Genomic DNA, 23,922 nt, shown 5'->3' with positions numbered 1-23,922 from the left:
GCATGGTCAAGTTAGTGACTCAGTTCAGTCACAACATGGTCCAGGTAGTGACTCAGTTCAGTCACAGCTGGTCCAGTTAGTGAAGTTCAGTTTTACAGCATGGGCCAGTTAGTGACTCAGTTCAGTTACAACATGGTCCAGTTAGTGACTCAGTTCAGTCACAACATGGTCAGAGTAATGACTCAGTTCAGTTACAGCATGGTCCAGTTAGTGACTCAGTTCAGTTACAGCATGGTCCAGTTAGTGACTCAGTTCAGTTACAGCATGGTCCAGTTAGTGACTCAGTTCAGTTACAGCATGGTCAGAAGTGACTCAGTTCAGTTACAGCATGGTCCGAGTTTACTCAGTTCAGTTACAGCATGGTCCAGTTAGTGACTCAGTTCAGTTACAGCATGGTCCAGTAGTGACTCAGTTCAGTTACAGCATGGTCCAGTAGTGACTCAGTTCAGTTTACAGCATGGTCAGAGTTAGTGACTCAGTTCAGTTACACAACATGGTCCAGTTAGTGACTCAGTTCAGTTACAGCATGGTCCAGTAGTGACTCAGTTCAGTTACAGCGGTCCAGTGACTCAGTTCAGACAGCATGGTCAGAGTTAGTGACTCAGTTCAGTTACAACATGGTCCAGTTAGTGACTCAGTTCAGTTACAGCATGGTCCAGTTAGTGACCAGTTCAGTACAGCATGGTCCAGTTAGTGACTCAGTTCAGTTACAACATGGTCCCAGTTAGTGACTCAGTTCAGTTACAGCATGGTCCAGTTAGTGACTCAGTTCAGTTACAGCATGGTCCAGTTAGTGACTCAGTTCAGTTACAGCATGGTCCAGTTATGACTCAGTTCAGTTACAGCATGGTCAGAGATAATGACTCAGTTCAGTTACAGCATGGTCAGAGTTAGTGACTCAGTTCAGTTACAGCATGGTCCAGTTAGTGACTCAGTACAGTTACAGCATGGTCAGAGATAATGACTCAGTTCAGTTACAGCATGGTCAGAGATAATGACTCAGTTCAGTACAGCATGGTCAGAGTTAGTGACTCAGTCAGTTACAGCATGGTCCAGTTAGTGACTCAGTTCAGTTACAGCATGGTCCGTTATGATCCCAGTTCAGTTACAGCATGTCCAGTTTAGTACTCAGTTCAGTTACAACATGGTCCAGTTAGTGACTCAGTTCAACAGCATGATCAGAGTTAGTGACTCAGTTCAGTTAAGCATGGTCAAGTTAGTGACTCAGTTCAGTTACAGCATGGTCCAGTTAGTGACTCAGTAAGTTACACAGCATGGTCAGAGATAATGACTCAGTTCAGTTACAGCATGGTCAGATAATGACTCAGTTCAGTTACAGCATGGTCCAGTTAGTGACCCAGTTCAGTTACAGCATGGTCCAGTTGTGACTCAGTTCAGTTACAGCATAGTCCAGTTAAGGTACTCAGTTCAGTTACAGCATGTCCCGTTATGACTCAGTTCAGTTACAGCATGGTCAGTTAGTGACTCAGTTCAGTTACAGCATTGTCAGAGTTAGTGACTCAGTTCAGTTACAGCATGTCCAGTTAGTGACTCAGTTCATTACAGCATGGTCAGAGTTAGTGACTCAGTTCAGTTACAGCATTTGTCCAGTGAGTGACTCAGTTCAGTTACAGCATGGTCCAGTTAGTGACTCAGTTCAGTTACAGCATGGTCAGAGGTTAGTGACTCAGTTCAGTCACAACATGGTCCAGTTAGTGGACTCAGTTCAGTCACAGCTTGGTCCAGTTAGTGACTCAGTTCAGTTACAGCATGGTCCAGTTAGTGGACTCAGTTCAGTTACAGCATGGTCCCAGTTAGTGACTCAGTTCAGTTACAACATGGTCAAGGTAGGACTCAGTTTCAGTTACAGCATGGTCAGAGTTAGGGACTCAGTTCAGTTACAGCTTGGGTCAGGTTAGTGACTCAGTTCAGTTACAGCCTGGTCCAGTTAGTGACGCAGTTCATTACAACATGGTCCAGTAAGTGACTAAGTTCAGTTACAGCATAGTCCAGTAAGTGACTCAGTTCAGTTACAACATGGTCCAGTTAGTGACTCACGTTCAGTTACCAGCATGGTCCAGTTAGTGACTCAGTTCAGTTACAGCATGATCAGAGTTAGTGACTCAGTTCAGTTACAGCATGGTCCAGTTAGTGACTCAGTTCAGTTACAGCATGGTCCAGTTAGTGACTCAGTTCAGTTACAAATGGTCCATTAGTGACTCAGTTCAGTTACAACATGGTCAGAGTTAGTGACTCAGTTCAGTTACCATGGTCAGAGTTAGTGACTCAGTTCAGTTACAACATGGTCCGTTAGTGACTCAGTTCAGTTACAGCATGGTCCAGTTAGTGACTCAGTTCAGTTACAGCATGGTCCAGTTAGTGACTCAGTTCAGTTACAGCATGGTCAAGTTAGTGACTCAGTTCAGTTACAGCATGGTCCAGTTAGTGACTCAGTTCAGTTACAGCATGGTCCAGTTAGTGACCCAGTTCAGTTACAGCATGGTCCAGTTAGTGACTCAGTTCAGTTACAACATGGTCCAGTTAGTGACTCAGTTCAGTCACAGCATGGTCAAGTTAGTGACTCAGTTCAGTTACAGCATGGTCAAGTTAGTGACTCAGTTCAGTTACAGCATGGTCCAGTTAGTGACTCAGTACAGTTACAGCATGGTCAGAGATAATGACTCAGTTCAGTTACAGCATGGTCAGAGTTAGTGACTCAGTTCAGTTACAGCATGGTCCAGTTAGTGACTCAGTTCAGTTACAGCATGGTCCAGTTAGTGACCCAGTTCAGTTACAGCATGGTCCAGTTAGTGACTCAGTTCAGTTACAACATGGTCCAGTTAGTGACTCAGTTCAGTCACAGCATGATCAGAGTTAGTGACTCAGTTCAGTTACAGCATGGTCAAGTTAGTGACTCAGTTCAGTTACAGCATGGTCCAGTTAGTGACTCAGTACAGTTACAGCATGGTCAGAGATAATGACTCAGTTCAGTTACAGCATGGTCAGAGATAATGACTCAGTTCAGTTACAGCATGGTCCAGTTAGTGACCCAGTTCAGTTACAGCATGGTCCAGTTAGTGACTCAGTTCAGTTACAGCATAGTCCAGTAAGTGTCTCAGTTCAGTTACAACATGGTCCAGTTAGTGACTCAGTTCAGTTACAGCATGGTCCAGTTAGTGACTCAGTTCAGTTACAGCATTGTCAGAGTTAGTGACTCAGTTCAGTTACAGCATGGTCCAGTTAGTGACTCAGTTCAGTTACAGCATGGTCAGAGTTAGTGACTCAGTTCAGTTACAGCATGGTCAGAGTTAGTGACTCAGTTCAGTTACAGCTTGGTCAGAGTTAGTGACTCAGTTCAGTTACAGCCTGGTCCAGTTAGTGACTCAGTTCAGTTACAGCATGGTCCAGTTAGTGACTCAGTTCAGTTACAGCATGGTCCAGTTAGTGACTCAGTTCAGTTACAACATGGTCAGAGTTAGTGACTCAGTTCAGTTACAGCATGGTCAGAGTTAGTGACTCAGTTCAGTTACAGCTTGGTCAGAGTTAGTGACTCAGTTCAGTTACAGCCTGGTCCAGTTAGTGACTCAGTTCAGTTACAACATGGTCCAGTAAGTGACTCAGTTCAGTTACAGCATAGTCCAGTAAGTGACTCAGTTCAGTTACAACATGGTCCAGTTAGTGACTCAGTTCAGTTACAGCATGGTCCAGTTAGTGACTCAGTTCAGTTACAGCATTGTCAGAGTTAGTGACTCAGTTCAGTTACAGCATGGTCCAGTTAGTGACTCAGTTCAGTTACAGCATGGTCCAGTTAGTGACTCAGTTCAGTTACAAAATGGTCCAGTTAGTGACTCAGTTCAGTTACAACATGGTCAGAGTTAGTGACTCAGTTCAGTTACAGCATGGTCAGAGTTAGTGACTCAGTTCAGTTACAACATGGTCCAGTTAGTGACTCAGTTCAGTTACAGCATGGTCCAGTTAGTGACTCAGTTCAGTTACAGCATGGTCCAGTTAGTGACTCAGTTCAGTTACAGCATGGTCAGAGTTAGTGACTCAGTTCAGTTACAGCATGGTCCAGTTAGTGACTCAGTTCAGTTACAGCATGGTCCAGTTAGTGACCCAGTTCAGTTACAGCATGGTCCAGTTAGTGACTCAGTTCAGTTACAACATGGTCCAGTTAGTGACTCAGTTCAGTCACAGCATGGTCAGAGTTAGTGACTCAGTTCAGTTACAGCATGGTCAAGTTAGTGACTCAGTTCAGTTACAGCATGGTCCAGTTAGTGACTCAGTACAGTTACAGCATGGTCAGAGATAATGACTCAGTTCAGTTACAGCATGGTCAGAGATAATGACTCAGTTCAGTTACAGCATGGTCAGAGTTAGTGACTCAGTTCAGTTACAGCATGGTCCAGTTAGTGACTCAGTTCAGTTACAGCATGGTCCAGTTAGTGACCCAGTTCAGTTACAGCATGGTCCAGTTAGTGACTCAGTTCAGTTACAGCATGGTCCAGTGAGTGACTCAGTTCAGTTACAGCATGGTCAGAGATAATGACTCAGTTCAGTTACAGCATGGTCAGAGATAATGACTCAGTTCAGTTACAGCATGGTCAGAGTTAGTGACTCAGTTCAGTTACAGCATGGTCCAGTTAGTGACTCAGTTCAGTTACAGCATGGTCCAGTTAGTGACCCAGTTCAGTTACAGCATGGTCCAGTTAGTGACTCAGTTCAGTTACAGCATGGTCCAGTTAGTGACTCAGTTCAGTTACAGCATGGTCCAGTTAGTGACTCAGTTCAGTTACAGCATGGTCAGAGTTAGTGACTCAGTTCAGTTACAGCATTGTCCAGTGAGTGACTCAGTTCAGTTACAGCATGGTCCAGTTAGTGACTCAGTTCAGTTACAGCATGGTCAGAGTTAGTGACTCAGTTCAGTCACAACATGGTCCAGTTAGTGACTCAGTTCAGTCACAGCTTGGTCCAGTTAGTGACTCAGTTCAGTTACAGCATGGTCCAGTTAGTGACTCAGTTCAGTTACAGCATGGTCCAGTTAGTGACTCAGTTCAGTTACAACATGGTCAGAGTTAGTGACTCAGTTCAGTTACAGCATGGTCAGAGTTAGTGACTCAGTTCAGTTACAGCTTGGTCAGAGTTAGTGACTCAGTTCAGTTACAGCATGGTCCAGTTAGTGACTCAGTTCAGTTACAACATGGTCCAGTAAGTGACTCAGTTCAGTTACAGCATAGTCCAGTAAGTGACTCAGTTCAGTTACAACATGGTCCAGTTAGTGACTCAGTTCAGTTACAGCATGGTCCAGTTAGTGACTCAGTTCAGTTACAGCATTGTCAGAGTTAGTGACTCAGTTCAGTTACAGCATGATCCAGTTAGTGACTCAGTTCAGTTACAGCATGGTCAGAGTTAGTGACTCAGTTCAGTTACAGCATTGTCCAGTTAGTGACTCAGTTCAGTTACAGCATGGTCCAGTTAGTGACTCAGTTCAGTTACAGCATGGTCAGAGTTAGTGACTCAGTTCAGTCACAACATGGTCCAGTTAGTGACTCAGTTCAGTCACAGCTTGGTCCAGTTAGTGACTCAGTTCAGTTACAGCATGGTCCAGTTAGTGACTCAGTTCAGTTACAGCATGGTCCAGTTAGTGACTCAGTTCAGTTACAACATGGTCAGAGTTAGTGACTCAGTTCAGTTACAGCATGGTCAGAGTTAGTGACTCAGTTCAGTTACAGCATGGTCAGAGTTAGTGACTCAGTTCAGTTACAGCATGGTCCAGTTAGTGACTCAGTTCAGTTACAGCATGGTCCAGTAAGTGACTCAGTTCAGTTACAGCATGGTCCAGTAAGTGACTCAGTTCAGTTACAACATGGTCCAGTTAGTGACTCAGTTCAGTTACAGCATGGTCCAGTTAGTGACTCAGTTCAGTTACAGCATGGTCCAGTTAGTGACTCAGTTCAGTTACAACATGGTCAGAGTTAGTGACTCAGTTCAGTTAAAGCATGGTCCAGTTAGTGACTCAGTTCAGTTACAGCATGGTCCAGTTAGTGACTCAGTTCAGTTACAGCATGGTCCAGTTAGTGACTCAGTTCAGTTACAGCATGGTCCAGTTAGTGACTCAGTTCAGTTACAAAATGGTCCAGTTAGTGACTCAGTTCAGTTACAACATGGTCAGAGTTAGTGACTCAGTTCAGTTACAGCATGGTCAGAGTTAGTGACTCAGTTCAGTTACAACATGGTCCAGTTAGTGACTCAGTTCAGTTACAGCATGGTCCAGTTAGTGACTCAGTTCAGTTACAGCATGGTCCAGTTAGTGACTCAGTTCAGTTACAGCATGGTCAGAGTTAGTGACTCAGTTCAGTTACAGCATGGTCCAGTTAGTGACTCAGTTCAGTTACAGCATGGTCCAGTTAGTGACCCAGTTCAGTTACAGCATGGTCCAGTTAGTGACTCAGTTCAGTTACAGCATGGTCCAGTTAGTGACTCAGTTCAGTCACAGCATGGTCAGAGTTAGTGACTCAGTTCAGTTACAGCATGGTCAAGTTAGTGACTCAGTTCAGTTACAGCATGGTCCAGTTAGTGACTCAGTTCAGTTACAGCATTGTCAGAGTTAGTGACTCAGTTCAGTTACAGCATGGTCCAGTTAGTGACTCAGTTCAGTTACAGCATGGTCCAGTTAGTGACTCAGTTCAGTTACAGCATGGTCCAGTTAGTGACTCAGTTCAGTTACAGCATGGTCAGAGTTAGTGACTCAGTTCAGTTACAGCATGGTCCAGTTAGTGACTCAGTTCAGTTACAGCATGGTCCAGTTAGTGACCCAGTTCAGTTACAGCATGGTCCAGTTAGTGACTCAGTTCAGTTACAACATGGTCCAGTTAGTGACTCAGTTCAGTCACAGCATGGTCAGAGTTAGTGACTCAGTTCAGTTACAGCATGGTCAAGTTAGTGACTCAGTTCAGTTACAGCATGGTCCAGTTAGTGACTCAGTTCAGTTACAGCATTGTCCAGTGAGTGACTCAGTTCAGTTACAGCATGGTCCAGTTAGTGACTCAGTTCAGTTACAGCATGGTCAGAGTTAGTGAGTCAGTTCAGTCACAACATGGTCCAGTTAGTGACTCAGTTCAGTCACAGCTTGGTCCAGTTAGTGACTCAGTTCAGTTACAGCATGGTCCAGTTAGTGACTCAGTTCAGTTACAGCATGGTCCAGTTAGTGACTCAGTTCAGTTACAACATGGTCAGAGTTAGTGACTCAGTTCAGTTACAGCATGGTCAGAGTTAATGACTCAGTTCAGTTACAGCATGGTCCAGTTAGTGACTCAGTTCAGTTACAGCATGGTCAGAGTTAGTGACTCAGTTCAGTTACAGCATGGTCCAGTTAGTGACTCAGATCAGTTACAGCATGGTCCAGTTAGTGACTCAGTTCAGTTACAGCATGGTCAGAGATAATGACTCAGTTCAGTTACAACATGGTCAGAGATAATGACTCAGTTCAGTTACAGCATGGTCCAGTTAGTGACTCAGTTCAGTTACAGCATGGTCCAGTTAGTGACTCAGTTCAGTTACAGCATGTTCCAGTTAGTGACTCAGTTCAGTTACAGCATGGTCCAGTTAGTGACTCAGTTCAGTTACAACATGGTCAGAGTTAGTGACTCAGTTCAGTTACAGCATGGTCAGAGTTAGTGACTCAGTTCAGTTACAGCATGGTCAGAGTTAGTGACTCAGTTCAGTTACAGCATGGTCAGAGTTAGTGACTCAGTTCAGTTACAGCATGGTCAGAGTTAGCGACTCAGTTCAGTTACAGCATGGTCCAGTTAGTGACTCAGTTCAGTTACAGCATGGTGCAGTTAGTGACTCAGTTCAGTTACAGCATGGTCAGAGTTAGTGACTCAGTTCAGTTACAGCATGGTCAGAGTTAGTGACTCAGTTCAGTTACAGCATGGTCCAGTTAGTGACTAAGTTCAGTTACAGCATGGTCAGAGTTAGTGACTCAGTTCAGTTACAGCATGGTCAGTTAGTGACTCAGTTCAGTTACAGCATGGTCTAGTTAGTGACTCAGTTCAGTTACAGTATGGTCCAGTTAGTGACTCAGTTCAGTTACAGCATGGTCAGAGTTAGTGACTCAGTTCAGTTACAGCATGGTCAGAGTTAGTGACTCAGTTCAGTTACAGCATGGTCAGAGTTAGTGACTCAGTTCAGTTACAGCATGGTCAGAGTTAGTGACTCAGTTCAGTTACAGCATGGTCAGAGTTAGTGACTCAGTTCAGTTACAGCATGGTCCAGTTAGTGACTCAGTTCAGTTACAGCATGGTCCAGTTAGTGACTCAGTTCAGTTACAGCATGGTCCAGTTAGTGACTCAGTTCAGTTACAACATGGTCAGAGTTAGTGACTCAGTTCAGTTACAGTATGGTCTAGTTAGTGACTCAGTTCAGTTACAGTATGGTCCAGTTAGTGACTCAGTTCAGTTACAGCAGGTCCCAGTTAATGTGTGTGTGTATATATATATATCTTACCTTATTGCTGCCACGGCATGGCCCAGTTCGTGTATGACCCCACTGACCAGCAGAGCAGAGAAGAAGTAGGCCAGCTGACTGACTGGCAGGTTTATACCTGGGACCTGCACACACACAGCAGTCAGTACACACACACACACACACACACACACACACACACACACACACACACACGTTCTTTGTACGTACCACCACCTGTAGTGTCTGTTGATTGGCTCCCTGAGGGTGGTCTGATGTCATCTGATGGACAGTCTGCTGCAGGGTTCTAATTAGCAGCACCACCGAACCACACATTGACACCAGCCCAAACACTAGACCACTGGTAAACCTACACACACAGTGGAACCGGGCACAAGTCTTACAAGAGATAGAGGGAATTAGGGTTAAGAGTTAGGGGTCAGGGATTAGAAGTCAGGTCTTACCAGAGAGGCCGAGGATATGAGGGTTAAGGGTCAGAGGTCAGGTCTTATCATAGGTAGAGCGTGTGAGGGTTAGAGGTCAAGGGTTAGAGGTCAGGTCTTGGTAGAGGGCGTGGGGGTTAAGGGTTAGAGATCAGGTCTTGGTAGAGGGCGTGGGGGTTAAGGGTCAGAGGTCAGGTCTTGGTAGAGGGCATGGGGGTTAAGGGTCAGAGGTCAGGTCTTACCAGAGGTAGAGGGCGTGGGGGTTAAGGGTTAGAGGTCAGGTCTTGGTAGAGGGCATGGGGATTAAGGGTTAGAGGTCAGGTCTTGGTAGAGGGCGTGGGGGTTAAGGGTCAGAGGTCAGGTCTTACCAGAGGTAGAGGGCGTGGGGGTTGATGCGAGCGCAGCGTGAGAAGAGTCGGTTGAAGAGGGAGGTCTGCCAGCGGATGTGGAACGGAGAGAGAGACAGACCCTTTGACCCTAGCCACATCTCATAACAATGACCATATGACTCTGACAACTGAGGGAGAGGAGGAGAGAGAACGTGTTACAACAACCTCTGCCATAATCCTAGCCCCTACACACAATATTCCAAATGCCGGTATCGCAAGAATTAAGATTTTGTTCTTTTTTGTTTTTATTTCACCTTTATTTAACCAGGTAGGCTACTTGAGAACAAGTTCTCATTTACAACTGCGACCTGGCCAAGATAAAGCAAAGCAGTGCGACACCAACAACAACACAGAGTTACACATGGAATAAACAAGTGTACAGTCAATAACACAATAGAAAAAAAGGAAAGTCTATATACAGTGTGTGCAAAAGGCATGAGGTAGACAATAAATAGGCCATAGTAGCGAAGTAATTACAATTTAGCAGATTAACACTGGAGTGATAAATGAGCTGATGATGATGTGCAAGTAGAGATACTGGTGTGCTAAAGAGCAGAAAAGTCAATAAAGACAATATGGGGATGAGGTAGGTAGATTGGGTGGGCTATTTACAGATGGGCTATGTACAGCTGCAGTGACCGGTTAGCTGCTCAGATAGCTGATATTTAAAGTTAGTGAGGGAAAAATAAGTCTCCAGCTTCAGCGATTTTTGCAATTCGTTCCAGTCATTGGCAGCAGAGAACTGGAAGGAAAGGCGGCCAAAGCAGGTGTTGGCTTTGGGGATGACCAGTGAGATATACCTGCTGGAGCGCGTGCTACGGGTGGGTGCTGTTATCGTGACCAGTGAGCTGAGATAAGGCGGACCTTTACCTAGCAAAGACTTATAGATTACCTGGAGGCAGTGGGATTGCATACAGGTCGCAGTGGTGGGTAGTATATGGGGCTTTGGTGACAAAACAGATGGCACTGTGATAGACTACATCCAATTTGCTGAGTAGAGTATTGGAAGCTATTTTGTAGATGACATCGCCGAAGTCGAGGATCGTTAGGATAGTCAGTTTTACGAGGGTATGTTTGGCAGCGTGAGTGAAGGAGGCTTTGTTGCGAAATAAAAAGCCGATTCTAGATTTAATTTTGGATTGGAGATGTTTAATATGAGTCTGGAAGGAGAGTTTACGGTCTAGCCAGACACCTAGGTATTTATAGCTGTCCACATATTCTAGGTCAGAACCGTCCAGGGTAGTGATGCTAGTCGGGCGGGCGGGCAGCGAACGGTTGAAAAGCATGCATTTAGTTTTACTTGCGTTTAAGAGCAGTTGGAGGCCACGGAAGGAGAGTTGTATGGCATTGAAGCTCGTTTGGAGGTTAGTTAACACAGTGTCCAAAGAAGGGCCAGATGTATACAGAATGGTGTTGTCTGCGTAGAGGTGGATCAGGGAATCACCCACAGCAAGAGCGATATCATTAATATATACAGAGAAAAGAGTCGGCCTGAGAATTGAACCCTGTGGCACACCCATAGAGACTGCCAGAGGTCTGGACAACAGACCCTCCGATTTGACAAACTGAACTCTGTCTGAGAAGTAGTTGGTGAACCAGGCGAAGCAGTCATTTGAGAAACCAAGGCTGTTGAGTCTGCCGATAAGAATACGGTGATTGACAGAGTCGAAAGCCTTGGCCAGGCCAATGAATACAGCTGCACAGTACTGTCTCTTATCGATGGCGGTTATGATATCGTTTAGGACCTTGAGCATGGCTGAGGTGCACCCGTGACCAGCTCAGAAACCGGATTACACAGCGGAGAAGGTACGGTGGGATTTGAAATGGTCAGTGATCTGTTTATTAACTTGGCTTTCAAAGACTTTAGAGAGGCAGGGCAGGATGGATATGGGTCTATAACAGTTTGGGTCTAGAGTGTCACTTCCTTTGAAGAGGGGGATGACTGCGGCAGCTTTCCAACCTTTAGAGATCTCGGACGATACGAAAGAGTCTTATGAGCGTTTATGTCCGCTTGTTCTCATGTTGTCTTTTTGGTCTGTCTCCTTCACTCCTACTCTGACTCTGCACTCTCTCATTTACACACACCAAGCCCCTCCCCCATACCCCAAGGCCCTCCCACTCAACAACAAAGATAAGAGCACATTCACTCTGACAAGCGGTTTGAACTCGATACTTGCATTTTAGGTTTGGTCCAACAGAATCAGTCTTATGGACTTCGAAACAATATTTTACTGTAATAGAGGAGAAAACCTTCCTAACGATACCCTATTTACATCTCAACTCCTCAAATCGCACACAGAGCAGACACTATTAGAAGCAACATTGACAATGGAAAATGAATGCTCAGTTTGTCGAACGCTGCATTATGGTAACACGTACCGCTAGAAGGATTTTACCCAAAGACTGTATTACCAGCCGTCTAGTTTTATAAATGTGCAATTAGCATGAAACAATTATATAAGGAGTTGGCAAGTTCTTCTCATTGTGAAAAATAAGGTAGGCCACTTGATTTCAACACTTGAACAAAGTGGACTGGATAGCATGCTGTTCAAACAGTTGAAGATGGACAGAAGGATGTGTTCATAATTCAACTGTTCTAACTTTCTATCAAGCAAATACATCCAAGTTGGCTAGACTTTAAATAGAAAGACTAGCTGGCTAATCACTAACACGTGGGCTTGTGTTTGGGAGATGTGTTTATATAAAGACTAGCTGGCTAATCACTAACACGTGGGCTTGTGTTTGGGAGATGTGTTTATATAAAGACTAGCTGGCTAATCACTAACACGTGGGCTTGTGTTTGGGAGATGTGTTTATAGAAGGACTAGCTGGCTAATCACTAACACGTTGTGTTTGGGAGATGTGTTTATATAAAGACTAGCTGGCTAATCACTAACACGTTGTGTTTGGGAGATGTGTTTATATAAAGACTAGCTGGCTAATCACTAACATGTTGTGTTTGGGAGATGTGTTTATAGAAAGACTAGCTGGCTAATCACTAACACGTTGTGTTTGGGAGATGTGTTTATAGAAAGACTAGCTGGCTAATCACTAACACGTGGGCTTGTGTTTGGGAGATGTGTTTATAGAAAGACTAGCTGGCTAATCACTAACACGTTGTGTTTGGGAGATGTGTTTATAGAAAGACTAGCTGGCTAATCACTAACACGTTGTGTTTGGGAGATGTGTTTATAGAAAGACTAGCTGGCTAATCACTAACACGTTGTGTTTGGGAGATGTGTTTATATAAAGACTAGCTGGCTAATCACTAACATGTTGTGTTTGGGAGATGTGTTTATATAAAGACTAGCTGGCTAATCACTAACATGTTGTGTTTGGGAGATGTGTTTATATAAAGACTAGCTGGCTAATCACTAACATGTTGTGTTTGGGAGATGTGTTTATAGAAAGACTAGCTGGCTAATCACTAACACGTTGTGTTTGTGTTTGGGAGATGTGTTTATAGAAGGACTAGCTGGCTAATCACTAACACTTTGTGTTTGGGAGATGTGTTTATAGAAAGACTAGCTGGCTAATCACTAACACGTGGGCTTGTGTTTGGGAGATGTGTTTATAGAAAGACTAGCTGGCTAATCACTAACACGTGGGCTTGTGTTTGGGAGATGTGTTTATACAAAGACTAGCTGGCTAATCACTAACACGTTGTGTTTGGGAGATGTGTTTATAGAAAGACTAGCTGGCTAATCACTAATACGTTGTGTTTGGGAGATGTGTTTATAGAAAGACTAGCTTGCTAATCACTAACACGTGGGCTTGTGTTTGGGAGATGTGTTTATAGAAAGACTAGCTGGCTAATCACTAACACGTTGTGTTTGGGAGATGTGTTTATAGAAAGACTAGCTGGCTAATCACTAACACGTGGGCTTGTGTTTGGGAGATGTGTTTATAGAAAGACTAGCTGGCTAATCACTAACACGTTGTGTTTGGGAGATGTGTTTATAGAAAGAACAGCTGGCTAATCACTAACACGTGGGCTTGTGTTTGGGAGATGTGTTTATAGAAAGACTAGCTGGCTAATCACTAACACGTGGGCTTGTGTTTGGGAGATGTGTTTATAGAAAGACTAGCTGGCTAATCACTAACACGTTGTGTTTGGGAGATGTGTTTATAGAAAGACTAGCTGGCTAATCACCAACACGTGGGCTTGTGTTTGGGAGATGTGTTTATAGAAAGACTAGCTGGCTAATCACTAACACCTTGTGTTTGGGAGATGTGTTTATAGAAAGACTAGCTGGCTAATCACTAACACGTGGGCTTGTGTTTGGGAGATGTGTTTATAGAAAGACTAGCTGGCTAATCACTAACACGTTGTGTTTGGGAGATGTGTTTATAGAAAGACTAGCTGGCTAATCACTAACACGTTGTGTTTGGGAGATGTGTTTATAGAAAGACTAGCTGGCTAACCACTAACACGTGGGCTTGTGTTTGGGAGATGTGTTTATAGAAAGACTAGCTGGCTAATCACTAACACGTTGTGTTTGGGAGATGTGTTTATAGAAAGACTAGCTGGCTAATCACTAACACGATGTGTTTGGGAGATGTGTTTATAGAAAGACTAGCTGGCTAATCACTAACACGTGGGCTTGTGTTTGGGAGATGTGTTTATAGAAAGACAAGCTGGCTAATCACTAACACGTTGTGTTTGGGAGATGTGTTTATAGAAAGACTAGCTGGCTAATCACTAACACGTTGTGTTTGGGAGATGTGTTTATAGAAAGACTAGCTGGCTAATCACTAACACGTGGGCTTGTGTTTGGGAGATGTGTTTATAGAAAGACTAGCTGGCTAATCACTAACACGTTGTGTTTGGGAGATGTGTTTATAGAAAGACTAGCTGGCTAATCACTAACACGTGGGCTTGTGTTTGGGAGATGTGTTTATAGAAAGACTAGCTGGCTAATCACTAACACGTTGTGTTTGGGAGATGTGTTTATAGAAAGACTAGCTGGCTAATCACTAACACGTTGTGTTTGGGAGATGTGTTTATAGAAAGAATAGCTGGCTAATCACTAACACGTGGGCTTGTGTTTGGGAGATGTGTTTATAGAAAGACTAGCTGGCTAATCACTAACACGTTGTGTTTGGGAGATGTGTTTATAGAAAGACTAGCTGGCTAATCACTAACACGTGGGCTTGTGTTTGGGAGATGTGTTTATAGAAAGACTAGCTGGCTAATCACTAACACGTTGTGTTTGGGAGACGTGTTTATAGAAAGACTAGCTGGCTAATCACTAACACGTTGTGTTTGGGAGATGTGTTTATAGAAAGACTAGCTGGCTAATCACTAACACGTGGGCTTGTGTTTGGGAGATGTGTTTATAGAAAGACTAGCTGGCTAATCACTAACACGTTGTGTTTGGGAGATGTGTTTATAGAAAGACTAGCTGGCTAATCACTAACACGTGGGCTTGTGTTTGGGAGATGTGTTTATAGAAAGACTAGCTGGCTAATCACTAACACGTTGTGTTTGGGAGATGTGTTTATAGAAAGACTAGCTGGCTAATCACTAACACGTTGTGTTTGGGAGATGTGTTTATAGAAAGACTAGCTGGCTAATCACTAACACGTTGTGTTTGGGAGATGTGTTTATAGAAAGACTAGCTGGCTAATCACTAACACGTGGGCTTGTGTTTGGGAGATGTGTTTATAGAAAGACTAGCTGGCTAATCACTAACACGTTGTGTTTGGGAGATGTTTTTATAGAAAGACTAGCTGGCTAATCACTAACACGTTGTGTTTGGGAGATGTGTTTATAGAAAGACTAGCTGGCTAATCACTAACACGTGGGCTTGTGTTTGGGAGATGTGTTTATAGAAAGACTAGCTGGCTAATCACTAACACGTTGTGTTTGGGAGATGTGTTTATAGAAAGACTAGCTGGCTAATCACTAACACGTGGGCTTGTGTTTGGGAGATGTGTTTATAGAAAGACTAGCTGGCTAATCACTAACACGTTGTGTTTGGGAGATGTGTTTATAGAAAGACTAGCTGGCTAATCACTAACACGTGGGCTTGTGTTTGGAAGATGTGTTTATAGAAAGACTAGCTGGCTAATCACTAACCTGTTGTGTTTGGGAGATGTGTTTATAGAAGGACTAGCTGGCTAATCACTAACACGTTGTGTTTGGGAGATGTGTTTATAGAAAGACTAGCTGGCTAATCACTAACACGTTGTGTTTGGGAGATGTGCTTATAGAAAGACTAGCTGGCTAATCACTAACACGTTGTGTTTGGGAGATGTGTTTATAGAAGGACTAGCTGGCTAATCACTAACACGTTGTGTTTGGGAGATGTGTTTATAGAAAGACTAGCTGGCTAATCACTAACACGTTGTGTTTGGGAGATGTGCTTATAGAAAGACTAGCTGGCTAATCACTAACACGTTGTGTTTGGGAGATGTGCTTATAGAAAGACTAGCTGGCTAATCACTAACACGTTGTGTTTGGGAGATGTGTTTATGAGACCTGGGTTAATTTTCGATAATATATATATATATATATATATATAAAAATAATAACTGCTACAAGATGTTGGTCATTAGTAGTAGATACGCATAGTTCTGGTTCAATTTGTTACAAAAAAGTAATTTTCATAGATAGTTGCTGATATGGCTTTCATGTCTGTCTATTGCAAAAAAAAACAGGTAAACTATTTTGATAAAATAATTAAAATGACCAATGGCTCTTATGTTGGTGGAAGGTTTATACTGAATTTAGCCTAGGTATAAATTCACAAGCCCCGTTTGAAATGCAGTGCATTTCACCTTAACTAAGCTTATATCGAGAAAACACACACACACACTATACACCTGAAGTCAGAAGATTACATACACTAAGGTAGGAGTCATTAAAACTCGTTTTTCAACCAGTCCACAAATTTCTTGTTAACAAACTATAGTTTTGGCAAGTCGGTTAGGACATCTACTTTGTGCATGACACAAGTAATTTTTCTAACAATTGTTTACAGACAGATTATTTCACTTATAATTCACTGTATCACAATTCCAGTGGGTCAGAAGTTTACATACACTAAGTTGACTGTGCCTTTAAACAGCTTGGAAAATTCCAGAAAATGATGTCATGGCTTTAGAAGCTTCTGATAGGCTAATTGACATCATTTGAGTCAATTGGAGGTGTACCTGTGAATGTATTTCAAGGCCTACCTTCAAACTCAGTGCCTCTTTGCTTGACATCATGGGAAAATCAAAAGAAATCAGCCAAGACCTCAGAAAGAAAATTGTAGACCTCCACAAGTCTGGTTCATCCTTGGGAGTAATTTCCAAACGCCTGAAGAAGGTACCATGTTAATCTGAACAAACAATAGTACGCAAGTATAAATACCATGGGACCTGCAACCGTCATACCTCTCAGGAAGGAGATGCTTTCTGTCTCCTAGAGATGAATGTACTTTGGTGCGAAAAGGGAAAATCAATCCCAGAACTGCAGCAAAGGACCTTGTGAAGATGCTGGAGGAAACGGGTACAAAAGTATCTATATCCACAGTAAAACAAGTCCTATGAGTTGATATATAAAACAACGCAAGATTCAAGACTTCATGCTTTTCAGCTAAAATTATTATCTAGAATTCTTGCCACCAACAAATTGTTGAATATTTGGAGCATAAAATCATCGAAGCTCTGCAGAATCAATAGACCATTTATTTTGGTATTGCCCTCAGGTAGCCTGTTTCTGGTCTCAGGTTCAGGAATGGCTGAAAATGCATAGCATTGATCTAAAATTGACCCTAGAAAAAGTATTTATCTTCAACACGCAATCTGTAGATTCTATTTGATTAGATAGATTGAAATTGTACGTTAAACATCACAGCATAGTTGAAAGATATGTGTTGCGTAGAAACCCGAAGTGGGTGGCCAGCAGAGATAGATGGGATGGGCTGAGGGAAGCTGAGGGTTGGGATGTGGAATTGGAGACAAGTGGGAGTGGAGTTGCTGTGTGAGAGAGAGAATGATGGTCAAAAGATAAAGGGAGAAAAAAAAATCCAAATAAAACATAATAAAAGTACATTTGAATGACACTGAGGGGCAGTGTTTTACAACTAATACAGGTTTGCCTGAGGCTGATGCCGTGCAGGTGTTTGTACTAGAGGTCGACCGATTAATCGGAATGGCCGATTAATTAGGGCCGATTTCACGTTTTCATAACAATCAGAAATCTGTATTTTTGGCCACCGATTTGCCGTTTTTTTTTTTAAGACCTTTATTTAACTAGGCAAGTCAGTTAAGAACACATTCTTATTTTCAATGACGGCCTAGGAACAGTGGGTTAACTGCCTTGTTCAGGGGCAGAACGACAGACTTTTGCCTTGTCAGCTTGGGGATGCAACCTTATGGTTAACTAGTCCAACGCTCTAACCACCTGCTTTACGTTGCACTCCACGAGGAGCCTGCCTGTTACGCGAATGCAGTAAGAAGCCAAGGTAACTTGCTAGCTAGCATTAAACTTATCTTATAAAAAACAAACAATCAATCATAATCACTAGTTAACTACACATGGTTGATGATATTACTAGTTTATCTAGCCTGTCCTGCGTTGCATATAATCGATGCGGTGCACATTCGCGAAAAAGGACTATCTTTGCTCAGACGTGTACCTAACCATAAACATCAATGCCTTTCTTAAAATCAATACACAAGTAAATATTTTTAAACCTGCATATTTAGTTAATATTGCCTGCTAACATGAATTTCTTTTAACTAGGGAAAATGTGTCACTTCTCTTGCAAACAGAGTCAGGGTATATGCAGCAGTTTGGGCCTGGCTCGTTGCGAACTGTGAAGACTATTTCTTCCTAACAAAGACAGCCGACTTCGCCAAACAGGGGATGATTTAACAAAAGCGCATTTGCGAAAAAAAGCACAATCGTTACACGACTGTACCTAACCATAAACATCAATGCCTTTCTTAAAATCAATACACAGAAGTATATATTTTTAAACCTGCATATTTAGCTAAAATAAATCCAGGTTAGCAGGCAATATTAACCAGGTGAAATTGTGTCATTTTGCGTTTATTGCACGCAGAATCAGGGTATATGCAACAGTTTGGGCCGCCTGGCTCGTTGCGAACTAATTTGCCAGAATTTTACATAAATATGACAACATTGGAGGTTGTGCAATTTAACAGGAATATTTAGACTTAGGGATGCCACCCGTTAGATAAAATACGGAACGGTTCCGTATTTCACTGAAAGAATAAACATTTTGTTTCCGAAATGATAGTTTCCGGATTCGACCATATTAATGACCTAAGGCTCGTGTTTCTGTGTGTTATTATGTTATAATTAAGTCTATGATTTGATAGAGCAGTCTGACTGAGCGATGGTAGGCATCAGCAGGCTCGTAAGCGTTCATTCAAAATAGCACTTTCGTGCGTTTGCCAGCAGCCCTTCGCAATGCATTGCGCTGTTGATGACTTCAAGCCTATCAACTCCCAAGATTAGGCTGGTGTAACCGATGTAAAATGGCTTGCTAGTTAGCCGGGTGCGCGCTAATAGTGTTTCAAACGTCACTCACTGAGACTTGGAGTAGTTGTTTCCCCTTGCTCTGCATGGGTAACGCTGCTTTGAGGGTGGCTGTTGTCGATGTGTTCCTGGTTTGAGCCCAGGTAGGAGCATGGAGAGGGACGGAAGCTATACTGTTACACTGGCAATACTAAAGTGCCTATAAGAACATCCAATAGTCAAAGGTATATGAAATACAAATCGTATAGAGAGAAATAGTCCTATAATTCCTATAATAACTACAACCTAAAACATCTTACCTGGGAATATTGAAGACTCATGTTAAAAGGAACCACCAGCTTTCATATGTTCTCATGTTCTGAGCAACGAACTTAATCGTTAGCTTTCTTACATGGCACATAATGCACTTTTACTTTCTTCTCCAACACTTTGTTTTTGCATTATTTAAACCAAATTGAACATGTTTCATTATTTATTTGAGGCTAAATTGATTTTATTGATGTATTATATTAAGTTAAAATAAGTGTTCATTCAGTATTGTTGTAATTGTCATTATTACAAATACATTTTTAAAAAATAAAATAAATACATTTTTTTTTAAATTAATAAAAAAGAAAAAGAAAAAAAGAAAAGAAAAAAGAAAAAATGTTCGAAAAAAAAATCGTCTGATTAATCGGTATCGGCTATTTTGGTCCTCCAATAATCGGTATGGGCGTTGAAAAATCATAATCGGTCGACCTCTAGTTTGTACACATGCATATACACACACTCTCATTCAAATAAACACATACAAGAACACACACATACATGTAATAGTGCCAGACATGCACACAAACATATACAGTTGGCATTGCTGTTATGATTTCAGTTATCCTTGATGTCCATTGTTTTAAATGTATTATTTTGTTGACATTTTTTTGCATTGTTGTTTGCTATTTTCTTCTGTCTTTTCCTTTTTCCTCTTTAGTTTATTCTCTTGGTTGTTGGTGCATTGGGGGTTCTTGGGGGGGAATGGAATTAATTGTATTTTTTATTTTCCTCCGGGGGGGGGGGACTGTGGGAGGGATCTCGAATGGTTGAGGGACAGCTATTGGGGAACTGTGGGGGGGATCCTGGAGGGTTGAGGGACAGCTATTGGGGAACTGTGGGGGGGATCTTGGAGGGTTGAGGGACAGCTACTGGGGAACTGTGGAGGGGATCTTGGAGAGTTGAGGGACAGCTATTGGGGAACTGTGGAGGGGATCTTGGAGGGTTGAGGGGCAGCTATTGGGTAACTGTGGGGGGATCTTGGAGGGTTGAGGGACAGCTATTGGGGAACTGTGGGGGGATCTTGGAGGGTTGAGGGGCAGCTATTGGGGAACTGTGGGGGGATCTTGGAGGGATCGGGTTTCACTAGATTGTGATCATGAAAAAGAACACTATGACATATTTTATATCATGCACCCTCACACATAAGGATGGCTCTGATGCAGAAAGACTGATACATGTTTGATAGTGTCTTGATGCTGTATTGTTTGTCCTTCATGTTCTAATACTTTAATGTTGCCCCTTCCTTGTGTTTTTAGTAATATATATATATATATATTTTTTTTTAAACGAGTCCTACATCAACATAACCTGAGAGGCCGCTCAGCAAGATAGAAGCAACTGCTCCAAAACCGGCATAATAAAGCCAGACTACGGTTTGCAACTGCACATGGGGACAAAGATCGTACTTTTTGGAGAAATGTCCTCTGGTCTGACGAAACAAAAATAGAACTGTTTGGCCATAATGACCATTTTTATGTTTGGAGGAAAAAGGGGGAGGCTTGCAAGCCGAAGAACACCATCCCAACTATGAAGCACGGGGGTGGCAGCATCATGTTGTGGGGGTGCTTTGCTGCAGGAAGGACTGGTGCACTTCACAAAATAGATGGCATCATGAGGGAGGAAAATTATGTGCATATATTGAAGCAACATCTCAAGACATCAGTCAGGAAATTAAAGCTTGATCGCAAGTGGGTCTTCCAAATGGACAATGACCACAAGCATACTTCCAAAGTTGTGGCAAAATGGCTTAAGGACTACAAAGTCAAGGTATTGGAGTGGCCATCACAAAGCACTGACCTCAATCCTATAGAAGATTTGTGGGCAGAACTGAAAAAGTGTGTGCGAGCAAGGAGGCCTGCAAAGCTGACTCAGTTACACCAGCTCTGTCAGGTGGAATGGGCCAAAATTCACCCAACTTATTGTGGGATGCTTGTGGAAAGCCACCCGAAACGTTTGACCCAAGTTAAACAATTGAAAGGCAATGCTACCAAATACTAATTGAGTGTATGTAAACTTCTGACCCACTGGGAACGTGATGAAATAAATAAAATCTGAAATAAATCATTCTCTCTACTATTATTCTGACATTTCACATTCTTAAAATAAAGTGGTGATCCTAACTGACCTAAGACAGGGAATTTTTACTAGGATTAAATGTCAGGAATTGTGAAAAACTGAGTTGAAATGTATTTGGCTAAGGTGTATGTAAACTTCTGAGTTCGACTGTATGTACAATGAATCGCCCATAAGTTTGAAAAAAATGTAGATATGAATTTTAGGCCATATCATTCTGCCATTCACACCGATCGTCCTAGCCCCCGTACGCACCGATCGTCCTAGCCCCCGTACGCACCGATCGTCCTAGCCCCTACAGGACTGTAATTACCCATTGGATATCATGAAATTGGGGATAAAAAGGGGGAAACATTTTTAAATTAAAATTCATAAAAGATAAAGTGATTGTGAGATCAAAAGAACTGAAGAAAAAAACTTGGGGAAATCAGTCTTTTTGATTTTGGGGAAATCAGTCTTTTTTTGCTGTGGTATCAAGTATTGATTTTTCTAATTCTGCCCTCTAGAAGATTTAGCAGAAAATTACAAATGGCACTGAAATCTGCAATAAATAAGTGTTGTACTTCATTTTAAGTCTCTTTTTGCACTTTAACAGCTACAATAAATCTATCCAAATCAATGTAAAATTCAAATCAAACTTTTTTCGTCACATGCGCCGAATACAACAAGTGTAGACCTTACCGTGAAATGCTGACTTACAGGCCCTTAACCAACAGTGCAGTTCAAGAAAGAGTTAAGAAAATATTTACTAGATAAACTAAAGTAAATTATAAAAAACACAATAACATAACAATAACGAGGCTATATACAGGAGGTACCGGTACCGAGTCAATGTGCGAGGGTTCAGTTTAGTCGAGGTAATTTGTACATGTAGGTAGGGGTGAAGTGGCTATGCATAGATAATAAACAGAGAGTAGCAGCAGTGTACAAAACAAATGAGGGGGGGGGGGGTCAATGTAAATAGCCCGGTGGCCATTTCATTAATTGTTCAGCAGTCTTATGGCTTGGGGGTAGAAGACTTGGTGCCCCGGTACCGCTTGCCGCGCGGTAGCAGAAAAACAGCCTATGACTTGGGTGACTGGAGTCTCTGACAATTTTTGGGGCTTTCCTTTGACACTTCCTGGTATATAGATCCTGGACGGCAGGAAGCTTGGCCCCAGTGATGTACTGGGCTGTACGCACTACCCTCTGTAGAGCCTTACGGTCAGATGCCGAGCAGTTGCCATACCAGGCAGTGATGCAACCTGCTCTCGATGGTGCAGCTGTAGAACTTTTTGAGGATCTGGGGACCCATGCCAAATCTTTTCAGTCTCCTGAGCGGGAAAAGGTGTTGTCGTGCCCTCTCACGTCTGTCTTGGTGTGTTTGGACCATGACAGTTATTTTGACTATGAACACAAGGGCATGCTAATTTAAAAGATGGCTAGACATTATTAGCCTGGTTCTGTATGGAATGCAGGCACATTATGGAAAACTAACGAAATGGTGCAACCAAATGATGTGCTGGTGCCACCAAATGAAAAGGTTGATAGGACAGCAGTAATGTTACGGTTGTTTCCGAAGCTCCGAGGCATGCATCGACATTGCTAAGCAGTTTGCCTCGAAACAGTGTGCTGATGCTTGTATCACTTTATCAGAAATATGTGATCAATGACGTCCGATGCTTAGTTTTGTCGAACAACCATTGGTTTGGTAGAAGACAAAAGGCTACCCTGTGCTACGGAATATGCGACGTTATTTATAATTATTTGGCTGTTCTAAATTCTTTTCACCAGCAGGTGTGACTAGCCCCTATATAGCAGTGTCCCCAACACCATTTCTGAGTCCTAACTAGCCCCTGGCCTTCTTTTACCCCAGCTTAATCAGCTGTGTTTGTTAGGGATGTGGGAAAGTGTAACCCAGCTCTGGCTCCCTGGTCTAGACACTTCACTGCCAGGCCTGGACAGAGCAGACTGTATACAACTCCTAGTACATGCATCGTTCTGTACATCGATCACCATGTGACCATAACTCGTTTCTAGCTATTACAGGAAACACATTCTGCTGTGTCAGATGGAAACATATCGGAATAGTGAACTAGTTAGTTAACGTTAGTTAGCTAACTACCTCGTCTACGTAAAATATAACAGCAGGTTAATTACATAACAATACATTACTCGTTAGATCTGGTCCGTCGTGCAGATAACTTGGTCGACGGACCGGATCTAATGACTAACGTTAGCGAGCATATAGTCAGTAAAACATTACCTTCAGAAGCACGTCTGTTAGATAGACGAAACACCAGCCACCCAAAACACACACGACGAGCGGCACGGGAATCATGGCGAGAGAAAGAACAGACACATACAGCGGGAAGAAATATAACTCAATCTCTACACGGTTAGAGACCAGCTCATGATTCGGTATTGTTGCTAACCGACTGTTTACTGAAACCTTCACCACTGTGCGACGCCACTTCCGGGACGCTGACGTAAGGCCAGAGCAGTCGATAAAGTCAGACAGTAAAGGATCGTCCCGGGAAACCAGAGCAGTCGATAAGGTCAGACAGTAAAGTGTAGAATCATCGTCCCGGTAAATGACGGTGTTGTGCTGAAAACCTGCTGCCAGAATCCCCGCACACACTCAGTTCTTCATTGCTGCGACTTGCTTGCTAGTTGAAATTTATGCTCTTCACTCCGTTGTCAGTTTAGCCAACATTTCACTGATCTTAGTAGCAGAAAGCATTTTTTATTTGTGTCCTTCAAG

At 42.7% G+C, this 23,922-nt stretch overlaps 1 protein-coding gene across 1 annotated transcript in view; it reads right to left on the bottom strand.

Moving 5' to 3' along the window:
* Window positions 1-23,631, bottom strand: part of mbtps2 (membrane-bound transcription factor peptidase, site 2) — a gene marked incomplete in the record, with an annotated part of 64,336 nt that extends 40,705 nt beyond the window's left edge. The window contains 4 exon segments of the mRNA XM_029755055.1: window positions 8,509-8,612; window positions 8,698-8,836; window positions 9,278-9,426; window positions 23,425-23,631. Of these exon segments, the coding sequence (XP_029610915.1) occupies window positions 8,509-8,612; window positions 8,698-8,836; window positions 9,278-9,426; window positions 23,425-23,499 (467 nt within the window).
* Between the last annotated feature and the right edge of the window lie 291 nt (window positions 23,632-23,922).

This window comes from Salmo trutta, chromosome 6 (assembly GCF_901001165.1).
Source record: "Salmo trutta chromosome 6, fSalTru1.1, whole genome shotgun sequence".
NCBI classification, from domain to species: domain Eukaryota; kingdom Metazoa; phylum Chordata; class Actinopteri; order Salmoniformes; family Salmonidae; genus Salmo; species Salmo trutta.
Note: the sequence above shows the minus strand (reverse complement) of the source record. Positions and strands in the feature narration are given on the sequence as shown.